This window comes from Hemibagrus wyckioides, linkage group LG10 (genome assembly GCF_019097595.1).
Source record: "Hemibagrus wyckioides isolate EC202008001 linkage group LG10, SWU_Hwy_1.0, whole genome shotgun sequence".
In the NCBI taxonomy this organism is placed as follows: Eukaryota; Metazoa; Chordata; class Actinopteri; order Siluriformes; family Bagridae; genus Hemibagrus; species Hemibagrus wyckioides.
The window spans coordinates 17,648,026-17,670,403 of record NC_080719.1 but is presented as its reverse complement, the minus strand read 5'-3'; the positions used below and the strand labels follow the sequence as shown (position 1 = coordinate 17,670,403).

The 22,378-nt window shown below is 38.1% G+C and overlaps 1 protein-coding gene across 5 annotated transcripts; it reads left to right on the top strand.

Annotated features, from left to right (window-relative positions):
- The first annotated feature begins 7,936 nt into the window (after nucleotides 1-7,936).
- On the top strand, nucleotides 7,937-20,517 carry LOC131360841 (excitatory amino acid transporter 1-like). 5 transcript variants are annotated; one of them, XM_058401631.1, is made up of 11 exons: nucleotides 7,937-7,984; nucleotides 8,109-8,202; nucleotides 13,687-13,947; nucleotides 14,105-14,242; nucleotides 14,879-15,086; nucleotides 15,170-15,212; nucleotides 15,321-15,637; nucleotides 17,282-17,515; nucleotides 18,031-18,225; nucleotides 18,448-18,582; nucleotides 18,853-20,517. In XM_058401631.1, the coding sequence occupies exons 3-11, from the start codon at nucleotides 13,863-13,865 to the stop codon at nucleotides 19,049-19,051; spliced, it is 1,554 nt and encodes a 517-aa protein (XP_058257614.1). In that variant the 5' UTR covers nucleotides 7,937-7,984; nucleotides 8,109-8,202; nucleotides 13,687-13,862; the 3' UTR covers nucleotides 19,052-20,517. The 5 variants fall into 5 exon arrangements, with proteins under 5 accessions (XP_058257614.1, XP_058257615.1, XP_058257613.1 ...); XM_058401632.1 differs by having other exon boundaries at nucleotides 7,969-7,984; nucleotides 8,106-8,202; XM_058401630.1 differs by having other exon boundaries at nucleotides 7,983-8,003.
- Nucleotides 20,518-22,378: the final 1,861 nt, after the last annotated feature.

Sequence of the window (22,378 nt, the reverse complement as noted above, 5' to 3'; positions counted from 1 at the left end):
CAGATGGAGAAGCGCGATTCGTCACTCCAGAGAACGTGTCTCCACTGCTCTAGAGTCCAGTGGCGGCGTGCTTTACACCACTGCATCCGACGCTTTGCATTGCACTTGGTGATGTATGGCTTGGATGCAGCTGCTCGGCCATGGAAACCCATTCCATGAAGCTCTCTGCGCACTGTTCTTGAGCTAATCTGAAGGCCACATGAAGTTTGGAGGTCTGTAGCGATTGACTCTGCAGAAAGTTGGCGACCTCTTCGCACTATGCGCCTCAGCATCCGCTGACCCCGCTCCGTCAGTTTACGTGGCCTACCACTTCGTGGCCGAGTTGCTGTCGTTCCCAAACACTTCCACGTTCTTATAATACAGCTGACAGTTGACTGTGGAATATTTAGGAGCGAGGAAATTTCACGACTGGATTTGTTGCACAGGTGGCATCCTATCACAGTTCCACGCTGGAATTCACTGAGCTCCTGAGAGCGACCCATTCTTTCACAAATGTTTGTAAAAACAGTCTGCATGCCTAGGTGCTTGATTTTATACACCTGTGGCCATGGAAGTGATTGGAACACCTGATTCTGATTATTTGGATGGGTGAGCGAATACTTTTGGCAATATAGTGTATATATATATATATATATATATATAGCAGCAGTAGGTGACAGCTTGAAGCGTGCAAAAGCACAAATGTTTGTGTTGAATCTCACATGGTTGACACAGGTCAGTCCACACAGGTGAGTGTGTGTGTGTGTGTGTGTGTGTGTGAGAGAGAGAGAGAGAGAGAGAGAGAGAGTAGAACATGGTCAGGATAGGGGGAGCGAGATAGGCTTTCCTCAGCCTCCGCAGGAAGTAGAGACGCTGCTGGGCTTTCTTGGTGATGGAGCTGGTGTTAAGTTCTCTGCCAGATAAACACCAAGGAATTTGGTGCTCTTGATGATCTCCACAGAGGATCCATCATTGTGCAGTGGAGAATGGGCACTATATTTTCTCCTAAAGTCAACAACCAGTTTTGTCGACGTTCAGAGACAGATTGTTGGCTTTACACCAGGTTGTTAGCTGTTGCACCTCTTCTCTGTAAGCTGATTCATCATTCTTGCTGCACAGTTGTGGGTCAGCAGTGTGAACAGCAGTGGGCTGAGCACACAACCCTGAGAGGCCCCAGTGCTCAGTGTGGTGGTGTTGGAGATGCTGTTCCCATTCCGGACTGACAGAGGTCACCGAGTCAGGAAGTCCAGGATCCAATTGCAGAGGGAGGTATTCAGGCCCAGCAGGCTCAGCTTCTCGATCAGGTGTTGAGGGATGATTGTGTTGAATGCTGAACTAAAGTCTATGAACAGCATTCGTACGTATGAGTCCTTATTGTCCAGGTGGGTGAGGGCCAGATGGAGGGTTGTGGTGATGGCATCGTCCGTGGAGCGGTTAGGATGATACGCAAACTGCAAGGGGTCCAGTGAGGGTGGTAGTTGGGCCTTGATGTGCCTCATGAGGAGCCTCTCAAAGCGTTTTATCACGATAGGTGTGAGTGCGACGGGATGATAGTCATTGAGGCAGGAAACCGTAGACTTCTTCAGCACAGGGGCAATAGTCATTGTCTTGAGGCATGAAGGAACAATGGGTCTGCTCAGGGAAATGTTGAAGATATGTGTGAGGTAGTTTTTTTTTTTTAACAATCCAGTATGGAGTGTGACGGAGAGTGGATGAGTGGGAGCCTGGACTGGCAGAGTAAGTCGTTGTGACTGGACTCATCTGACCACAACTCAGTTGGTGCCACTGATGCTTGACCTAGATTTGCTTACAAAATTTCACAGGTATTCAGGGACAGGTATTAAAATGGTTTAGAGTCTACCTGTCTGATCAATACCATTTAGTAGATTTAAATGGAGAACTAGCCAGTTTAATGACAGTGAAATTTGGGGTACCACAAGGATCAGTTTTAGGACCTCTGCTTTTCTCAATATACAGTACATGCTTCCCTTGGGTAACATCATTAGAAGGCATGGGATTAGTTTCCATTGTTATGCTGATGGTATCAAGTTATATATCTCATAAAACCAGATAAAATATCGAAATTGTCTAAATGAACTGAGTGTGTTAAAGATATAAAATACTGGATGACCTATAATTTTCTATTATTAAATCCAGATAAGAAAGAGATGTTACTTATAGGTCCAAAAACCAGTACACAGAAGGTCTCACAATTCAACTTGCTTTTAAAAGAATGTACTATTACTACTAGCTCAACAGTGAAAGACCTGGGTGTAATATTAGACAGCAACTTGTCTTTTGAAAATCATATCGCCATATTGAAAAAACAGACTTTTTCCACTTTAGAAATAGTGTCAAGCTAAGAAATAACTTATCTGTATCTGATACAGAAAAGCTAGTTCATGCATTCATGACCTTCAGGCTGGACTACTGTAATGCATTACTAGGTGGTTGTCCTGCATCTTCAATAAACAAGCTACATTTAGTCCAGAATGCTGTCAGAATTCTTACTAGGTCAAGAAAATATGATCATATAATTCAAATTTTATTATCCCTGCACTGGCTACCTATTAAGTTTAGAATTGATTATTGCTATCTATGTACAAGGCTCTAAATGGTTTAGCGCCCACATATCGAACCAGTATTCGAACACACTACAATCCGTCACGCTCTTTGACATCACAAATCTCCAGACTTCTGGTTGTTCCCAGAATATCAAAGTCCACTAAAGGGGGTAGAGCGTTTTCGTATTTATCACCTAAACTTTGGAATAGCCTTCCTGACAGTGTGGGCTCAGACACACTCTCCTAGTTTAAAAGCAGATTATACACAACTCTTTAGCCAGGCATACACATAATACATCCCATAACCTTGTGCTCCAGTACATCTGATCAAATGCACATTATCATCTAGTACTTGCTAATATTATGAACAGCAGCTATGCTGATTCTTCTTTGAGGACTCTAGAGATTGTTCCAGCTCCAGTTGTGTTATGTTTAATGAAGATTTTGGACCTTCAGTGAAAGGTGGCCAGTCCTGCGAGTATTCCAAGTTATCCAGAGATGTACCAGCTCCAGTTGGATTCTGCTTCATGAAGATTTCGGACATTCGAAGAGAAGATGCCAACCCCATCTGGACTTTGGGGACAACAACCTTCTAATCAATACACAAAATAACATTCTAAATGTGCTATATCTTCATCACTCAGCATTTGATCACGTGCAGATGTTGATGAGTTGCTCAGGAGCTCCTGGTTACACAACTCCGACTGATTGTATATGACTGTAGAAAGGACAGTATTCATAATCACACTCTCCGGTGTTTATATTATTTTAAATAATTAGTGTTTATGGCAATTCACACTCTGCAGTGCCACCCAAGTGAGGATGAGTTCCCTTTTCAGTCTGGTTCCTCGCAATGTTTCATCCTCTTACTATCTAAGGGAGTTTTTCCTTGCCACAGTCACCTCAGGCTTGCTCATTAGGGATTATGGATTAGGGATTGATACAAATGAATTTAACTGTTTAAGTCTAATATGATTATAATTATTATTTTAATATGAGTCTAATATTAATCTTGAACTTTTCGTACTATGTTTCTTATGTTCGGTAAAGCTGCTTTGAGACAATGCCCATTTTTAAAAATGCAAATAAAATTGAATTGAATTGAATCCTCGATTCTGGTGTTCCAGAATCCTCGATTTCCTGCTGTTCCAGATGTTATAATTATAAACTTTTATAAACCTTTAAATACACTTACTGAAAAAAAATAAATAAACAAACAAACTTCAAAAGGGAATTTATTAAAAGATGTGCGGTGACTGCTGGTCACTGCAAACTGCTTGGACAATTTGGTGGATGAGTTTGAAAGGAGAAACTAATAAAAAAAAAAGCTAGCCACTTAAGGTCATGCTGTCTTCAGCACACGTGTTACTCAGACAATCATAATGGATGAGTAATGGTCCCAACGCTCTGACCCCAACTTCCTCAGCCTGGATATGTGAAGAAAAGGTGATAATAAAGGCTTCATCTGCTTCTAATGTAGAAAGGCTTGCTGGTTACTGTATAAACGGGTTGTGAGGTTGTCAGTAATCTAATCACTGGTGCATGTGGTGATGAGGAGAAGATCCATGGGTACTATTCTTTCCCTGCTGATTTGGATCATATTTAATGGTTATAGGATTTAAGAATAATTTTTGCCTGTTTTCTTGATCTCAATGATTTTGGAGTTTGTCACAAAGTGTAATTATTTGGTGTAAAACCAAGAAAATCTTTCGAATGTTGATTGTTGGCTTAAAAAATGATCAAAGCTTAGAAGCCAAGAGGAACAGCACACCTACGACACTGCAAGGAGGCTCAGGTCACATAATGCATATTAACTGTAACTTTAAGGATTTGTTATTTATTGTTTTGGGGAAGAGAGGGCTTTTGTTAGCGAGCATTTGAGGGTTTGTTTATAATAGGCTTAAGACACATTGAGAAGTTTAATACATCAGTTACAAGAAGAAGTTGCACAATATGGAAGGTTGCACAATAAGAACACTTTTATGAGGCCACTATTTGTGGATTTAATCTTGTGTGGTTTAATAGCTGTCCAAATGCTTGTTATAAAAATTCACATGAGAACATCTGTGATAAAACGCTGTATATTGTTGCCACTTTCCTGCATTTGATTGGATTTTTAATTAGGAAATCTCACTACTCTGTTATCTTACTGCGTTAACAGCCGTTCCAGTTCTTTATAGCTCATCAACGTCCCTCACCAACGGCTCATCTGTACTGTTCTATCTGTGATACATAATACAGGCATTGATTGCAAGCTCTTCTGCATGTTAGTTCATGCTGTGACATCTTGATAGAGTAAGTAACCAGACCAGATTCTTCTTTCTTCAGTCATCAATCCTCTGTTTCTTCAGCGTGGGATAAAGAAGCCTCAACTCGCTTGAGGGGATTGGATTACTCTAAGATTAGTTATTTATCTCCCTCTGGGCTTAATGCTACTGAGTATCTAAATCTATCATCGAACCCAGCAGGCTTTATTTGGGGGAATTTTATTCGTTGTTACAAGCAAGCATTTTTTTTCACCTTTTAAACATTACATTTATCATCAACACATTTACTGGAAATGTCAGACCACGTGTCCTGTGATTGCACAAAATTTATAGAGACCACTGGCGATCATGATAAGTGTGTGAATAATTGTGAGCAAGAAATGTGTCCTGACTAATATCGTTCAGATAAATCCCTTTCACATTTATGGTGAAATGCGACATTTCCAGACTTGTTTCTGTCCTTATTCATGTGTGATGTCTGATGACAGTCATGAGACCATGGCACCTGCATAATGAATGTCAGTGATGCCTATGATTTCCTGTGCTGAAATATGGACCTGTCATTCATCAAATATTTGTCACCTTTAACATTCTGTTTTTTTTAACTAGCCATTAGGCTGTTATATATTTTAGCAATATTGCATAAGCAGGAGCATGATTATCCTGTATATTGACACAGTTATGATCTGCCTGTGGCACGAGTTCACAGTGTGAGTGGTGTAAATTAATATGATGAACACAAAAGAGTAGAGTGATGCACAGTGAAACACTCCGGTGTGGTTACAGGAAATATAGGTGCTACTGGAGCTCTGCTTGACCAATAAAATCAGTGGACTGGAAAGAATTGCCTTTCAAGAATGTTGAAGGAACAAAAATAAAAATAAAAAAATTTGTAAAAAAAAAAAAATTAAAAAAAATTACTTAGTCACTAAAATAAAAAGTATAAAACACAAATGATACTGGTGTATTTCCTGCTATTCCAGATGTTATGATTATAAACTTTTATAAACCTTTAAATACACTTACTGAAAAAAAATAAATAAACAAACAAACTTCTAGCTGTCTTGTACAGGTTCACAATCATCTGTGTCTCTTTTCTGGTTGTGATAGATTTTATGGAGGGAGTTTATTAAAAGACGTGCAGTGACTTCTGGTCACTGCAAACTGCTTGGACAATTTGGTGGATGAGTTTGAAAGGAGAAAATAATAAAAAAAAAAGCTAGCCACTTAAGGTCATGCTGTCTTCAGCACACATGTGTTACTCAGACAATCATAATGGATGAGCATAACTTCCTCAGCCTGGATATGTGAAGAAAAGGTGATAATAAGGACTAAAAATTGATACAGCGTCTGTGAACTTCCCTTTAGGGGACGTAGAGATATAAGGCTAGCAAAGACATGTCAGTCTGCACAGTTGCTTCTTGCTACTCTCTCCAGAATATCTTTCAGCAGATTTTGACAGGGTTGTGTGTGATGTGTGCTTGTCTGGGCATGTGACTATTGCAAAAATCTCTGCCACTGGAATATAATTCAAGCAAAAAACTCAAACACAGCAAAATTTTTTAGTTTTGATTGGAAAGCCCCCAGAGCTGAGGCCAAGCCAAACAAACAAGGACAAAGAAATAATCAAAGTCCAGAGCATGCAGAGATTCTGGAAGTCTAAACTAGGCAGAGACACAATCAGAATCGAAAGTAAGAAATCAGATCCTCATATCTAGACATCTAGACAGAGGAAAACACAGTAACATCAGTTGTAAAAAGTTGGAGAATGACCCCATAAAGAGCTTTCAGGGTCTGGGTCATTCACCTGATTATGAACAGCTGGGACTGATCAGATGTCCGGTGACAATTTTAAATATTGTAAAGATCTTTACAGCTTGACATGTTGACCATGCTAAATGATGCTAAGCTAATACTAAAGAGAAATTGCTTTCTTAAAAATCGCTGTAGTCTATGTCCAGTAGACCCTCTCCAGATTTCTGCTATTTTTGTATATTTGTCACAAGATCCATTCTGACAAGGAGAACTCGAACAACAATATCTTTAAATTATGCATTTATTTATCAATTAACTGGCTGTACTGTGTATATCATCATCAACTGCAACCAAATCCTTAACGTCCTGCCACAGGATCTTACCTGGGTTCAGGTCAGAGTTGTGCTTCAGTTACAGATCAGACTGATGAGCACACGTTCTCCATCAGCATTTCCTGTTGCAGAGCAGATTTCATGCTTTCTCTGAAGCAGCACCACATTCCCACATTATCACATTCACACCACTCTGACGGTCAGTATGATGTTGTTATTTTGGAATGCTGTGTAAGCTGTACCCCAGATGTAACAGAAGCCACAAAAAAATTCCACTTTCAGTTCCACAGAACACTATCCCAAAAGTCTTGGAGGTGTTTTTCTTGGCAAATGAGCCCAATCTTTCTTCTAATCATGGAATCATGAAATCTGAGATGATATGTGATGAAATGAGGCCCACAGTTACTTGGATGTTCATATAGATTAATTACCTAATCAAGTTCCATTTATTTCAGATTTGTAGGTAATGTCTCTCGGTGTGGTTCACTGAAGACGCAGAGCCGTAGAAACGGCTTTGTAACCTTTTCCAGACTGATACATGTGTGCTGCTGGTTCAGAACTTTCACCTATGTCACAATACTATTCAAGTGATGTATAAATTCCATCACGGCTGGCAGAAATCACGTCTGGGTCTAATTAAGTCTAGTTAAACCCAATCATTTATTTTATTTTTTTAATAGTTAAACTAACTAAGGAGACAGTTACTTTTTTTTTTTTTTTTACAGAGGACAAGTTGGTTTTCATTAACTTCTTTTTTTCGGTAGTTAAAATAACCATTTTTATATGTTTATTCAGGTTTGTCTTATTTAAAACAAACCTGAACAAATCTGATTGTTTGAAAATCTGAGGGAAAAAAAAGGAAAATAACAAAAACAGAAGAAATCCATCCTTCTGGTTCAAGAGAATGGCTCCCCATTACAGGGCATCTCAGACACTACAGTTTATAGATGCCACCAGCCTACAACACATGACATTGGACTGGAGGAGGAAACCAGAGTGCCCAGAGGAAACCCTTTAACATGGGGAGAGCATAAACTCCACACACACACAGGGAAGGGGCAGGAATCAGACCCCAACAACCCCTGAGGTACACAGCAAACACTGAGGTACACAGGTGAACCACTAAGCCATCTTGCCTCGTATAGAAGAAATCAGGAAGAGGCAAATGCTTTTTCATTGAGCTTTCATTGGCTTTTTTTTTTTTCTAGCAGTTTCACCTCAGGCTGCAGGAAGATACGGCGAAGTTTGTATAGCTTCTTACTTTTTACAGCAGGCTGACGACTGAGTGTGAATCAGTTCAGTTGGGTAAGTCCTACTTTTTTATGACATACTACACTAAAATGTTCATGTTGGCCTGGATTTTGTTTGCATTTTACAGAAAGTGACTGAAGTTGCCTCATACCTTGTTATATGATATAGCAACATGCAGAAACCACACACATGCTACCGTGTCATATAAGCTGCAAATAAATTTGTACTACAATTAATACAACAGTTATTAGTTATTAGTCATTAGACCACACAGGAGAAGACCTAACCTGATTTTATTGAGTAGTTTAAAACAAAAACAATTATGTTTCTCATGAACACATGACATGCAGAAACACGTAGTTACACGTGGAACAGCAAACAATGGACATTAGGAAAAGACACATAGCTGGTAGGCTTGTACGTATATTTGGTAGCCATTCCAAAAAGAATATGCATTTTCAAGTCTCTAACATGCCAAATCATCAAATCTAAACAATTTAGGGGAAATTAACAATGTCTAAGCAGCCAAAGACTGATTATGTGATTCTGTCATGACTGAAGTTTGCTTTAGTTGCTGCCTTCTTCTTCAGGCTGGGCTTGTGCAATTCTCTGTGCACATGTAGATGAAAAAAAAAATGAAGGAAGTGGTTGCAACAGAATAAAGTATGTAAAATTGTCCAGTTACATAAAATTAAAAGCCACTCACGGTACAGTGCAAATGGCCACTAGGTGGCAGTAGTTACAACCGTCTGTAAGCAGGGTCACAAAATTACTACAGTTGTCAAAATTACTACTTTGTCCATATCATAACAGCAACCATAAAATGCCATATAACTTCTTCGCACATGTATGAGATGTATGGAGGGAGGCACAAACCCCCGGAATGAAGGTCCTGTGTCGAGTGCATGTTCTCCCTGGTTCTCCCTGTTTCTCCCCAGTTTCCTTTGGGTACTCCAGTTTCCTTCCCTAGTCCAAAGAAGTGTGTTGTAGACTGACTGGCATTTCTAAATTAACTGTGGTGTGTGAGTGTGTGTGATTGTGCCCTCTCATGGGTTGGCACCCCATCCAGACTGTCCCCTACCTTGTGCCCCCTCAGGTTTCCTGCGACCTTGTGTAGGATACATGGTAAAGTATAAAGGTGGATGAATGGATGGATGGATGGATGGATGGATGGACGGATGGATGGATGGATGGAAGGATGTTTTTTTCCCCACTTTTTTCACCTTGAACACCTTGAGGTCAAAAATGGCGTCAAATTCAGCTACCGGACACGTGTTAATGAATGTGGTCCTCAATCTGACTGCTGGATCTCGCCTTTTGTCACATCCCAAAGGATCAGATCACAGACATGATCCTGTGAACCTTTGTAAAATAAAGAATACTGTGTTTCCTGATCAAATCTATATTTGTATCTCTTTAGACATGCATTATTTGTTCCCTCCGAATAAAGCATTTGTATTGGGTTACATCCCTACTGCATATATCCAGCACTGGGACCAGGGCAGTGATACAAACTGCTTTTTTTACTGGTTTGTAGTTTACTACGTATATATTTACTATTATAGGTGTTTGTTATTTTCGGCCAATGCTAAAGGGCAACCTTTACTCAGTGTTGCCCAGCATGTGGTCACGGGGAGGGAGAAAGGACCTTCTGATAGTCAGGTCTGGGGGGATGACCGACTGTTTCATGTTTATCGGCACATGTGTGTAGCAGCGTGCCACCAGTCCTAAGCTCAGATTTCTGAGAAAACTCTTCTACAAATTCATTTTATTTCTATTATTTCATAGACGGCGAGTAACAGCAACTAAAATCATGAGCGGTAAGTGGACATGGTAAAGCTGGTTTGTTCTGGGTTGTATTTAATTTAATATAAGGCATCTAAAACTAAAGATTTAAGCATAGGACTTATTTGTGGATTTGTGGGTTTCACTATTGTATTTTATTTTTATTTTATTTTTGTTATTTCTGAGTTACCTTATAATATTATATGATCATTATTACATGTAATATTGGGTTTTTTTAACTAACTTATATTTTATAATCTTTAAAACATGATTGAAGAAGTATCTCTGATATACCACACCTGATATACCACACTATCTCTGATATACCAGCACTTAGCAGTTCAGTTTGTCTGATAGCTTTAATGACTTCAGTATGAACTGTGCAGCCAGTTTGTAGTCCACCATAATGAAACAGAATTTACTAACTACTAGAAAATCTCTCCTCTAGTGGAATAACTGGGAATAAGTGACAACAAAATCATAAATTCTGTGGTTTTATTATTTTTTTTAAAGAGATTGCTGTTGTTTTAATTGATCATGATGATCCTCCTCTTAGTGGAAAGTGTGTGAAGTAGTGCTATAAAAATACAAATATATAAATTCAGGCTAGATAAGAGCTCCATATGATGATGCAACAGCTTTAGTTCAACAAGCACTGATTTATACACTGACTGGATGTCAATCTTGCTCTAAATACCACATGCTCAACTTCCTGATGGCATAAAGGTGAACTTTATAATCGGTACTTGATTATGTATAGATACTAAGCCCTCTGTATTGAGCATGAGGTACAGTACAAGAGGAGTTAGTGAGCATAATGTTAAGTATGATTAAAGAAATTTTTTTTAAAAAAAGGCAATTTGAATAATGCAGTTTTTCAAAATATTGCATAATTCACAAGCAAACTAAATTGAGATTAAGACAAAATCCAACCAAGAGAGTCAACTAACCTGGGAGGTATATATAGACAGAATTAAAAATGTTTATTTGTCACATATACATCAAAGGACAGTGAAATTCTTTCTCCGCATATCCCAGCTTAGGAAGGATAAGGAAGCTAAACAAACTAAATTAAGTTAAGGAAACTAAGTTAAGAACACAGTAATCATTCATTTAAGGGAAGAAGCTAGTGAACACTTGATCCACTGATCGTGGGCAGGAAGTGATTAGATCTGAGAACTGCTTGGATGAAATGAAAAACCAGAGCTGTATAATGCCTCAGAGGAACCTAAAAATATTTTTCCATTGTTTAAAAAACATCCTGTCTTGATATTTACAGATCCTGGAGTAAATGTGGTTTTTATAACTAAAGAGTGTTGTAATAATTTCAGTAGGGTACACAGAACTCTCCATCCAGCCTGAATAATCATCACCTGGTCAAACCAAGTCTTGACCTGCTTCAAAAACCAGACCTCTGGCTACTGAGTTTTAGCCAAAGAGGGTTATACGGACAGTATAATCTTCCATGCTCATGAGAAATTGAAGGAAAAGGTATTGAAAGAAAACAGAATCCAGAGCATAAACACACAACAGTACATTCTTCTAATTCAAAAAACAAAAAAACAGAGGGAATGAAAAAACATGCTGTCCTGAAAACAAATGTACGTGGACAGAGGTACATCTCAGACACGCATTCAGAGTTGCCAAAAACAGGATGTAACAAGTTGAATAACATCCTTGGGTACTGGTGTAAGACAAGCTACATATCATGGTGAAGTAAAAATGACAGATTTACTAAAACATGAACTGGTTGTGTATCATGGCAAATTCTCAAAGCATTCAGTTTTGGCCTAAAGCCCTCTGTACCACTATTCCATTGCTGTAACCTAGATCATTATATAGGCTTGTGTTAGAGTGTAAGAGCTCTTCTTTCACATTCTGTGTTGAAATGTGCAGAGCATAAAAAAACCCACATCTGCTTCTAGAAGTTTACACAACCTTTTAAGCATCTAAAATCCATGACACAGCTGGACAGAATTTTGTAGTGTGCAAGACAGATAATAACAAATAATCCACTTCTTTTCCCAGAAACTCTCTGTGCTGTCCAGTCATTTGTATATGAAATAAAACTCTTCTAGAAAAATAATCAAAAGAATGGTGGTATGATGTGACCCAACACTGATTAGAACCTGATTACAAAGCTGAATGTCTTTCTTTAATAGTCCTGATGTTTATTGCCTTCTACCTCAGTGGTTTGCCAACAATTATATTTTTATTAATTAACAAACAACCTGTTGTATATTTTATCAGTTTATCATTAGATTTAATGTTGTGTAATATCTGCAAAGGAAGTTAGTTATGAGTTGTTTGGTTCCTCTTATTACATGATAGCAGTAATGTCAGTCATCCCCTCACGAGCCTGTTAATTTTTTCCTTTAAGGTAAAATGCAAATTCCTCTGCACTGACACAAAACTTACTGACTATTACAAAGGACTATGGACACTCGTAACATAAATATCACATACATATCTCCGTAAGTGTCACCATATCACCTTTAGATGCTTAAAATGTAGTCTTAGATGATGTAGACAGTCCACCAACAGTCCTTGTGAATTAGATATACTTTACTATAGACACTACTGTCATAGTCTTTAGTGTGATATAACCAGCTGCACAAGATATTCGACAATCTCTTGTACTTAGACTGGGCAGAAAAAAGCAGAACATTTATTATATTGAAAGACAAAATGCAAAAAATTCTTATCACATGGAAGTTAAATACTTAAATGAAGCCATCCTTCAGGTTTCCTGAGATGAGTTTTGTGTCAGAGGTAATAGTTCTGAAAAATACTGTTAAGGGTTTAATGAACTAATGTAAGGCACATTTCTATGATCCAGATGCTGCAGAACTCATCTCTCCTGGAAATTACCTCTTTATTACCTCTAATAAAACCTCTGATGCCCAGGCTGTAGGACTTAAGTCTCTCCTTGTACTCGAGTCTGGTTTTAAGATGTTATCTGTATAGATATTAACTTGTCTTGGATTTATTTATGTATTTGTACTTGAACATGTATTAATCCCAGGCATTCTCCCATAAAAACTACTAGTAGTATCTCAATTATGTGCTTAACTCTATTGTACAGCATGATGCTGCAGGACTCTGGGTGTTTCTCAAGACAGTTTGCAAGCTTGGTCTTGCTTCTATGAAATGAAAGTAAATGCTTGGCCTTGAAAAGAAATTTTTACTCAGTCTTAACCACAGTGTTGATGACTCTTATCTAGTCCCGGTCTTGGACTTGACAATGGTGGTCCGGACTACAGCACCAGCTGAAACATAAAGAACCCCTCCTAAGTGTTAGAACTGCACAAGGTTAGGATTTATAAGTCTCCCCAAATGGGCTAACAGACTTATGTAGAAATGCTGTCATAGGAATTGGGTTGAACATGACACAAGATGATTTGTAGTTCAATGTGAGCATGTTTTGTCATGTTTGAGAATAGTTTTAATAATTGTTTTATTTATGTGCAGTGCATTTTAAAAGAATGTAACAGAATGTGACTGAAACCTTGGAGTAATTATTCAAAAATGCCTTGGAGGGGAACATATTTGCTTAATAACAAACTTTTTTGTTGTAGTCATGCTAATGAAAAGAAAACCGGTAAAACAAAAGCATGTGCAAAATGCATTTAAGTATTACTGTGCAGAAAATGCTAAAAGTATATCTGCACCGGGTGTGTTCTTGAGCGATTCATCAAAAAGGACAAAACTCTCTAAAGTTCTTCTGTATCTTTTGCCTTTATTTTTGAACAGTTTCTCATGAAACCTGCCTTCTTGACCAAGTCTTTGAGCTGATTATAAATGAGAAGCCGCCAAACAGCAACAGCCTCTTTCTTGACGAAGACTCTGAGAAACCCCATCAACCTGAGAAGGACCTTCACTGGTTGCACAGAGCCATTAAAAAACAAGTGTCTGGACCCCAAGTCAGGATGTGCTCCATCAACCGAAATGCCATCAAGACATTCCTGCATCGCAACTCTTTTGTGCTCCTCACTGTAGGAGCAGTTGTAGTAGGTAACGTTTACCAAAACAGTATTATTTCTACGCTATTTTTTGAAAAGAACACACAGTTACACATAAAGTATATACTAGTGTTTTAGAAAGCTACTGAGCAATAAATATCAAGTGGCTGCTTGAGACTTATTCTTAAGACTTATTCTTTATTGTTCAGGAGTCATTTTGGGATTTGCTGTGCGACCACATAACCTATCAGCGAGAGAAATAAAGTATTTATCCTTCCCTGGGGAGATACTGATGAGGATGTTACAGATGATGGTCCTCCCACTCATTGTATCCAGTCTTGTTACAGGTACAAGGCTAAAATTAAGTAAAAACTACATTATATGGCCAAAAATATATAGACACTTGATTATCACATCCTTATGTTGGTTTTTCCTAAACTGTTGCCATTACGTTGGAAAGACACAGTTGTCTAGAATGTCTTGAACTAGAACTAAGAGTCCCAAACCTGTTCCAGCATCAATACATGCACAAAGCATGGTTCATGAAGACATGGCTTCTCAGGATTGATGTGGAAGAACTTGAGTGGCCTGCACAGAGCCTTAACCTCAAACCCCACTGAAGACCATTTGGACATACTGGATGAACACCACTACCTGTCCAACCACAGCAAGGCTCTTGTGTCTAAATGCCCAAATCCCCATAGCCACGAATAAGAATCAGCATAAAGCATTCCCAGAAGATTTGAGATTATTATAACAGCAAAGGAGGACTACATCTGAAATAGGATGCTTAAAAATCACATATAAGTGTAACTGTCCATATACTTTTGGCCATATACTAGTGTAGGATTCTAATAAATATCATGATATGTCAAAAGAAGATCATCCAAGTTAGACTGGATTGGTTTACTATGAGAACCTGTTGCTTCTGTTATATTACAATCACAAATTCTGTGAGAAATTTTTCTTTTTAATTTTATCAGGTGTTTCATACTTGGATAGTAAAGCCACCGGAAAGATGGGAGTTTGGGCTATCGTTTATTATGTCATGACAACTTTTATTGCTGTGTTCATTGGTATTGTCTTGGTGACTGCCATAAGACCTGGAAAAGGCAAAAGAGACACCCCAATGTCTGATAGTGACAGGATGGAGTCGGTTACAGCTGCTGATGCATTTCTTGATCTAATTAGGTAACGAGAGACACATTCATCTTTGCGGTATGTTGTTTACAGATTTATTATGACATTATGCAAGCATGTTTTTTTTCTTACAGAAATATGTTCCCTTCTAATTTAATGGAAGCCTGCTTTAAACAGGTATATAAACAGTTCTTATATATTATATACTGTAGGATGCTTCTTTACAATGTGGCAGCATCTAGTTTGACTTTACCTTAAAACTATATCTTTATTTATCTCTTCCAGTACAAAACACTTTACAAGAAAACCATTTCGACAAAAAACATCACTGTGCTGGTGAATGGAAGTGCTGTTGTTACTAATACTACTGATTTCAGCCAAATGGGAAATAACAGCACAGTCCTGCAGACCATCCAGGAGACAGTGGAGGAGATGATTCCAGTCCCGGGTTCCTCTAATGGAGTGAATGCTCTAGGTCTGGTGGTGTTCTCCATGTTCTTCGGCATTGTGATTGGGAATATGAAGCAGCAGGGCCAACCGCTGAAGAATTTCTTTGACTGCCTCAATGACGCCATAATGCGCTTAGTAGCAATCATTATGTGGTAAGCCAGCGTTCTGTAATTTAATCATTCTGTGTGGATCCGTTTTATCAGTTCCGTCTTTCTTTAGCTCATGTACCCGCAGAACTTGTTTTAGTCATCGCTATTAGTCAGTTACCAAATTAAGGTGTGTTGAAAGAGGATAAAGTGTGTGAGTGCACACATATCAAAGCAATGGAAATGTCTTTTTTTTTCCCGCTGTGTGTGTGTGTGTGTGTGTGCGTGTTAAAGTCTCACTTCACCAAGGAACAGCAAATAGTTTTAGGGATAGATTTTTACACACACACACACACACACACACAAATAAAATGATGTACACTATATTGCCAAAAGTATTCGCTCACCCATCCAAATAATCAGAATCAGGTGTTCCAATCACTTCCATGGCCACAGGTGTATAAAATCAAGCACCTAGGCATGCAGACTGTTTTTACAAACATTTGTGAAAGAATGGGTCGCTCTCAGGAGCTCAGTGAATTCCAGCGTGGAACTGTGATAGGATGCCACCTGTGCAACAAATCCAGTCATGAAATTTCCTCGCTCCTAAATATTCCACAGTCAACTGTCAGCTGTATTATAAGAACGTGGAAGTGTTTGGGAACGACAGCAACTCAGCCACGAAGTGGTAGGCCACGTAAACTGACGGAGCGGGGTCAGCGGATGCTGAGGCGCATAGTGCGAAGAGGTCGCCAACTTTCTGCAGAGTCAATCGCTACAGACCTCCAAACTTCATGTGGCCTTCAGATTAGCTCAAGAACAGTGCGCAGAGAGCTTCATGGAATGGGTTTCCATGGCCGAGCAGCTGCATCCAAGCCATACATCACCAAGTGCAATGCAAAGCATCGGATGCTGAGGTGAAAAGCACGCCGCCACTGGACTCTAGAGCACTGGAGACGCGTTCTCTGGAGTGACGAATCGCGCTTCTCCATCTGGCAATCTGATGGACAAGTCTGGGTTTGGCGGTTGCCAGGAGAACGGTACTTGTCTGACTGCATTGTGCAAAGTGTAAAGTTTGGTGGAGGGGGGATTATGGTGTGGGGTTGTTTTTCAGGAGCTGGGCTTGGCCCCTTAGTTCCAGTGAAAGGAACTCTGAATGCTTCAGCATACCAAGACATTTTGGACAATTCCATGCTCCCAACTTTGTGGGAACAGTTTGGAGCTGGCCCCTTCCTCTTCCAACATGACTGTGCACCAGTGCACAAAGCAAGGTCCATAAAGACATGGATGACAGAGTCTGGTGTGGATGAACTTGACTGGCCTGCACAGAGTCCTGACCTCAGCCCGATAGAACACCTTTGGGATGAATTAGAGCGGAGACTGAGAGCCAGGCCTTCTCGTCCAACATCAGTGTGTGACCTCACAAATGCGCTTCTGGAAGAATGGTCAAAAATTCCCATAAACACACTCCTAAACCTTGTGGACAGCCTTCCCAGAAGAGTTGAAGCTGTTATAGCTGCAAAGGGTGGAACGAAATCATATTGAACCCTATGGATTAGGAATGGGATGTCACTTAAGTTCATATGCGAGTCAAGGCAGGTGAGCGAATATTTTGGCAATATAGTGTATGTCTGTATGTAAGTTATGCCTTAATGAGTAATAATTGTCTTGGCACGGACTTTCCTTACATTCAGATTTTCTCTCTCTCAGGTATGCTCCTCTTGGGATTCTCTTTCTAATTGCTGGGAAAATTGTTGAAATGAAAGACCTATTACAGGTTGGAGGACAGCTGGGAATGTACATGCTGTGTGTCATCATCGGTCTGCTGGTCCACAGCCTCATTGCTCTGCCTCTACTCTACTATTTGGGGACACGGAAGAACCCCTACACTTTCATCTCTGGTCTGCTTCAGGCCTTAATTACAGCCTTTGGAACATCCTCAAGGTACCTTAATAACATGCAGCTCTATATTTATAGAGAATATAGGATATTTTATTGTTTAGATTTTTAGCATAGTGTTTATGAAGTACATAATAGTGAAACGCTAATATAAAATATAAAGGGAAATAATAATAACTGCTGAAATATCTAGCTTGAACTGACCAGCTTCCAAAACACAGGTCAAGCTGGTCATGCTGATAGACCATCTTTTCCAGCCAGTAAGTGATTTTCCAGCTTCCAAATTAGGGTTTTTTTTTGCAACTACAAATGTAATGGATTTTGATTAAACTTTTCCAAGTGCTTAGATATTTTCTCTAACACATGAAATAGACAGGACAAGAGGCTATCATCTTCCATAATAAAATGAATGTTCTATTTTTGTTGCCTTAATGTCAGTTATTCAGAAACTCTTTCCTTTCTCTGAGCAGTAACCAAGTGGCAAAGATGGTCTACCAATTGTGGGACTTTTAAACATTTTGAGTATTTTTAAATGGTTTATTATTTTTTATTTTTTGCAGTTCTGCCACCCTTCCTATCACATTCCGATGCTTAGAGGAGAACAACCACGTGGACAAACGTGTAACACGCCTTGTTTTGCCAGTGGGTGCCACCATAAATATGGATGGTACAGCTCTGTATGAAGCAGTGGCTGCCATTTTCATAGCCCAAGTTAATGACATGGACCTGAACTTCGGTCAAATCCTCACCATCAGGTAACAATACCAAAGGCATTAAAAATGCCAATACACAATCATTTTAATCCATAGTGTTTTTGCTGTTGTGCTTATAGCTAAATATCTGCCCAAAACTATAAACTACAATGCACAGTCTATCTAGATCTGTTCCTCATTTCATATACTGAATTTTAGTTTCCTACTTCATCCATTACATTCATCTCAGGACACATTTCTTACTGTTAATATGTAAATTTCCAGTATCACAGCGACTGCTGCCAGCATCGGAGCAGCAGCCATTCCTCAAGCTGGTCTGGTTACCATGGTGATTGTATTGACATCCGTGGGACTGCCCACCGAGGACATAACACTCATCATTGCTGTGGATTGGTTCCTGTAAGTCTTGACTAAATGTCACAATTGTCACATCTCCAGCAGAGAGCACTCTTACAAAAGGTTACTGATACATAATGCAGGCACAATGTAAGAGAATACACTAAATGTTCTAATAGCTAGGACAGCAGTCACCATACCATCCATGGCTGGAGAATTACCGTGTTTTTAGCCACTTTCAGACGTTCTTCTTCAGAACAGCTTCCACGCCTTATCTTAAACAAATCAAAGTTTATTACAAAGATGTCTAGATGTCTATAACCTGTGTTACAGGGATCGCCTCAGAACCACCACCAATGTGCTGGGAGACTCGTTAGGAGCTGGCATTGTGGAACATCTGTCACGAGAGGAACTGCAGAACCTGGATGCTGGGATCAGCAGCTCTGTGATTGAGGTCAATGAAAAACCTTACCAACTCATCTGCCAGGAGGATGACTGTCTCAAACATCGGAACAGTGAAACAACAATGTAATAACCGATAGCATAGACAGCATCTAGAAAGGTACAGTGGTGGTGTTTTAAGCATCAAGTTTAAGCAAGAGCGCATTTCAGTAACAGAAATCACAAATACATCAAGACAAAAACGTTTAATTAGAACCAAGAACATTAAAAAGCCGTTAAGCTGACAATGAAATACTTGTGGAAATAATATTTGCACACATTCAGCAGAATTTCATTGATTTTTTTTAGTTCACCTGTTAGATTAGGAGTTATGATAGACTACAGGCAGGTTAAGTTGCCTGTTTATGGTTTTGTTTTACTTTTCAACTACAAAATTAATTAATTTTAATTGTAAACTTTCCCAAGTGCTTAAATATGAAATGAAATATTTTTTGGTATTTATACTCCCCCACAAAGTAGGACAAGACTGTCACCTTTTATAAGAATAAAAAAGAAATAATTCACAAAACTAAAATAAATTACATATATAGATATAGATATATAGATCCTATATATAATTGGAGGCTTTATTCTACATATTTCAGTAAAAAAAAAAAGCTCAGGAAAAAAAAAGCCACACAGTTTATGGGTAAAGTATTTTAAGCTTTTACAAGATTTTACAGATTTTAAAAGCCCAAAGGACTGTGGGTCATGAATGTGATCTCTCTTAATGATATATATATATATATATATATATATATATATATATATATATATATATATATATATATATATTTGGATCAATTGTATTTGGTTAATTATTGTAAAACAAGTTATCTGGATAAAACAACATTGTGAAATGTAATACATCTATAAATATTAGCTAATAAATGAGCTAATAAATCTAGCTCAAAGCTGTCTGACAGCAGACAGAAAACTAATTCATGCCAATTTAGTGACTTAGTTATTGTACAATTCATATAATTTTATGGGGAATGACTGGAATTTTAGTTTAGTATCCATAATGTCAAGTGTGGAAAGTCAAAAACAAGGTATGGGTTTGATCATTTTGCTCATTCTTGACATTTTAGTTCAGTAATATGATCAATTAAGTGTCATATTTTGTGTTTTGTCAAAAGCAATATTTCAAAAACTGAAATGCTGATGTGGATGTATCAGAAACATTCAGCGTAATCCCTGGAGATAAAGAGAGTGAGTGTGTGTGGGTTTGTGTAAAGGGGAACCGTGTGATTGAGCTGATTGTGAGGCCTAATAAATCTTATCTGTTTTTATCACTTTATTAGAGCAACACAACTTGTAATGTTTTCTTCCTTTTATACCACAACAATTTTGCCACTGATTATAATTTTACAAAATTAAAATAATGAACTACAGCTAGCATTTTTGTAATCCTGTGAAACATCTGCAAGACAAATTAGATTGCGTTATCGCTAATATTACAACAGCAATAAACAATGGATTCTTACTTTCTCTTTAAGTAAAGAAAGGTGTCTATCCTGAAGACTTTCTCAAGTGGAAAACAGCATTACCTCTGACTGATAAAAAGCAATGACTCCTTTTATTCTTTAGCAGGCTCGTTTTATTAAAAGTGCTAATAAATGTCTTTTTATAGAAAAATGAAGTATATTAGCAATTAAAGTTTTTTTTTTTTTAACAGAACATACTCTAATCCATTTATACTAGGCTTGGATTATATGCAGCATAGGCTGTACAATCCCCTGTAACTGAAGCGTTATTATAGAAAAGCTGAGGTAGTGGTAGTTACTTATCATAACTACAACTACTTTATATAAAGTGTAAAGAAATATGGAGCTAGGTGATGGAAAACCTGTAGAATTTTGTAAAAACCATGAGTCATTGTGAACACCCAAGAAACATTTCTGTTTCTCTTTCTAAAATAATAATGACTGTTTTTCAGAATGATATGTTGATATAAAGCATAAGAAACATAACAAACAGACAGACAGAAAGCTGTGTGTGTGTGTGTGTGTGTGTGTGTGTATTTCTGCCATTTGGCAGACGCCCTTATCCAGAGCAGCATGTATGTGGACGTGTGTGTGTGTGTGTGTGTGTGTGTATTTCTGGCATTTGGCAGGTGCCCTTATCCAGGGTGACATGTGTGTGCATGTGTGTGTACGTGTGTGTTTGTATTGTACAATGGTGTTGTTTACTTTCCACTCTTGAGCATTTGTCACAATTACACTATTGAAATTATTGAGACTGCAACAGCTGCTGTTTCATTCCAGCTGTAAGTGAGTCCTAGCTAGTTTCAGTCCTAATTAATGTTCCCTTGATCTTCATTTTAATGACAAACACTTTTAATTCTGTGATCTTTGCATCATGCCTAAACACATTACAAAATACACAGTGTTCCTAGATTCAGTTCCTTAAGCAGTCAGACACTAACTTTCTCACGTATCTGGCCGGTTTTGTTGGTTTGCTTTGAGCGTAACAAAAACATGACATTTGCATTCGTGCCCACAACAGAAAACAAGGCAAAAACAAAACAAACAAAATCAAACAAACAAATGTAAACCATGATATCTGATAAATGTTATAAAATTAAATCAACAACTTCTGACCAATCAGAATCAAGAATTCAACAGCGCTGTGATATCAATTGACTTTTTAATATTATGGTGGTTATTAGTTCATTAAATCATCTGTTCACCATTAAACTGTCAATTTTTGTACTTCATTTAGATTGTCCATTTCATGTCTCAGACATTTTTAGACTTTTAAAATACTTTTAATTGCAAATGTGTGGAAATACAATATCATACAATTATTAAAAGACAGACAGAATTTAGATCTTTTGGAATTGATCAGAATCATTTGAGAAGCTGAACTTCAGCTTGTACCTGCTTTTTTTGACAGTCTAAAGGAGAATATATTAATAATCAATCTGAATTATTTAGGGAAAATATTTTTTTAAAAATCCATTTCAAACTTCAGGAGGTTTTTTTGTGGCCTTGTACATGTAACTTGCATGCTGATGGTTAATAGATGGATATTCTGTTATAACAAATGTTAAAAATAAAACAAAATGTTATGAACTGAACTTTTCAGTTTTCTTTTTTTTGTGTCAGAAAAATGTAGCAGTGTAGCATTAATGATTAAAAAAACGACCCATGAACAGTAGAGTGTGATGAGTTTGTTCCTCTGTATTTAATGCACTGCGTCCACATTTAGTCCACAAGTAATTACAAGGAGTACCGACTAGAAAGTCATTCACTAGACAACATCAGGTGTGAATTAGGAAACTGGTTCTCTTTTGACAACTTGAATAGTTGTTATCAGGTTTTTAGCCAGTTGCAGAAACCAAAATTTCTGACCATATGCCAGATTAGTTCTTATTTTGCATAATGTGTTTGTCTTAGTCATGAGGTTGTGTCGG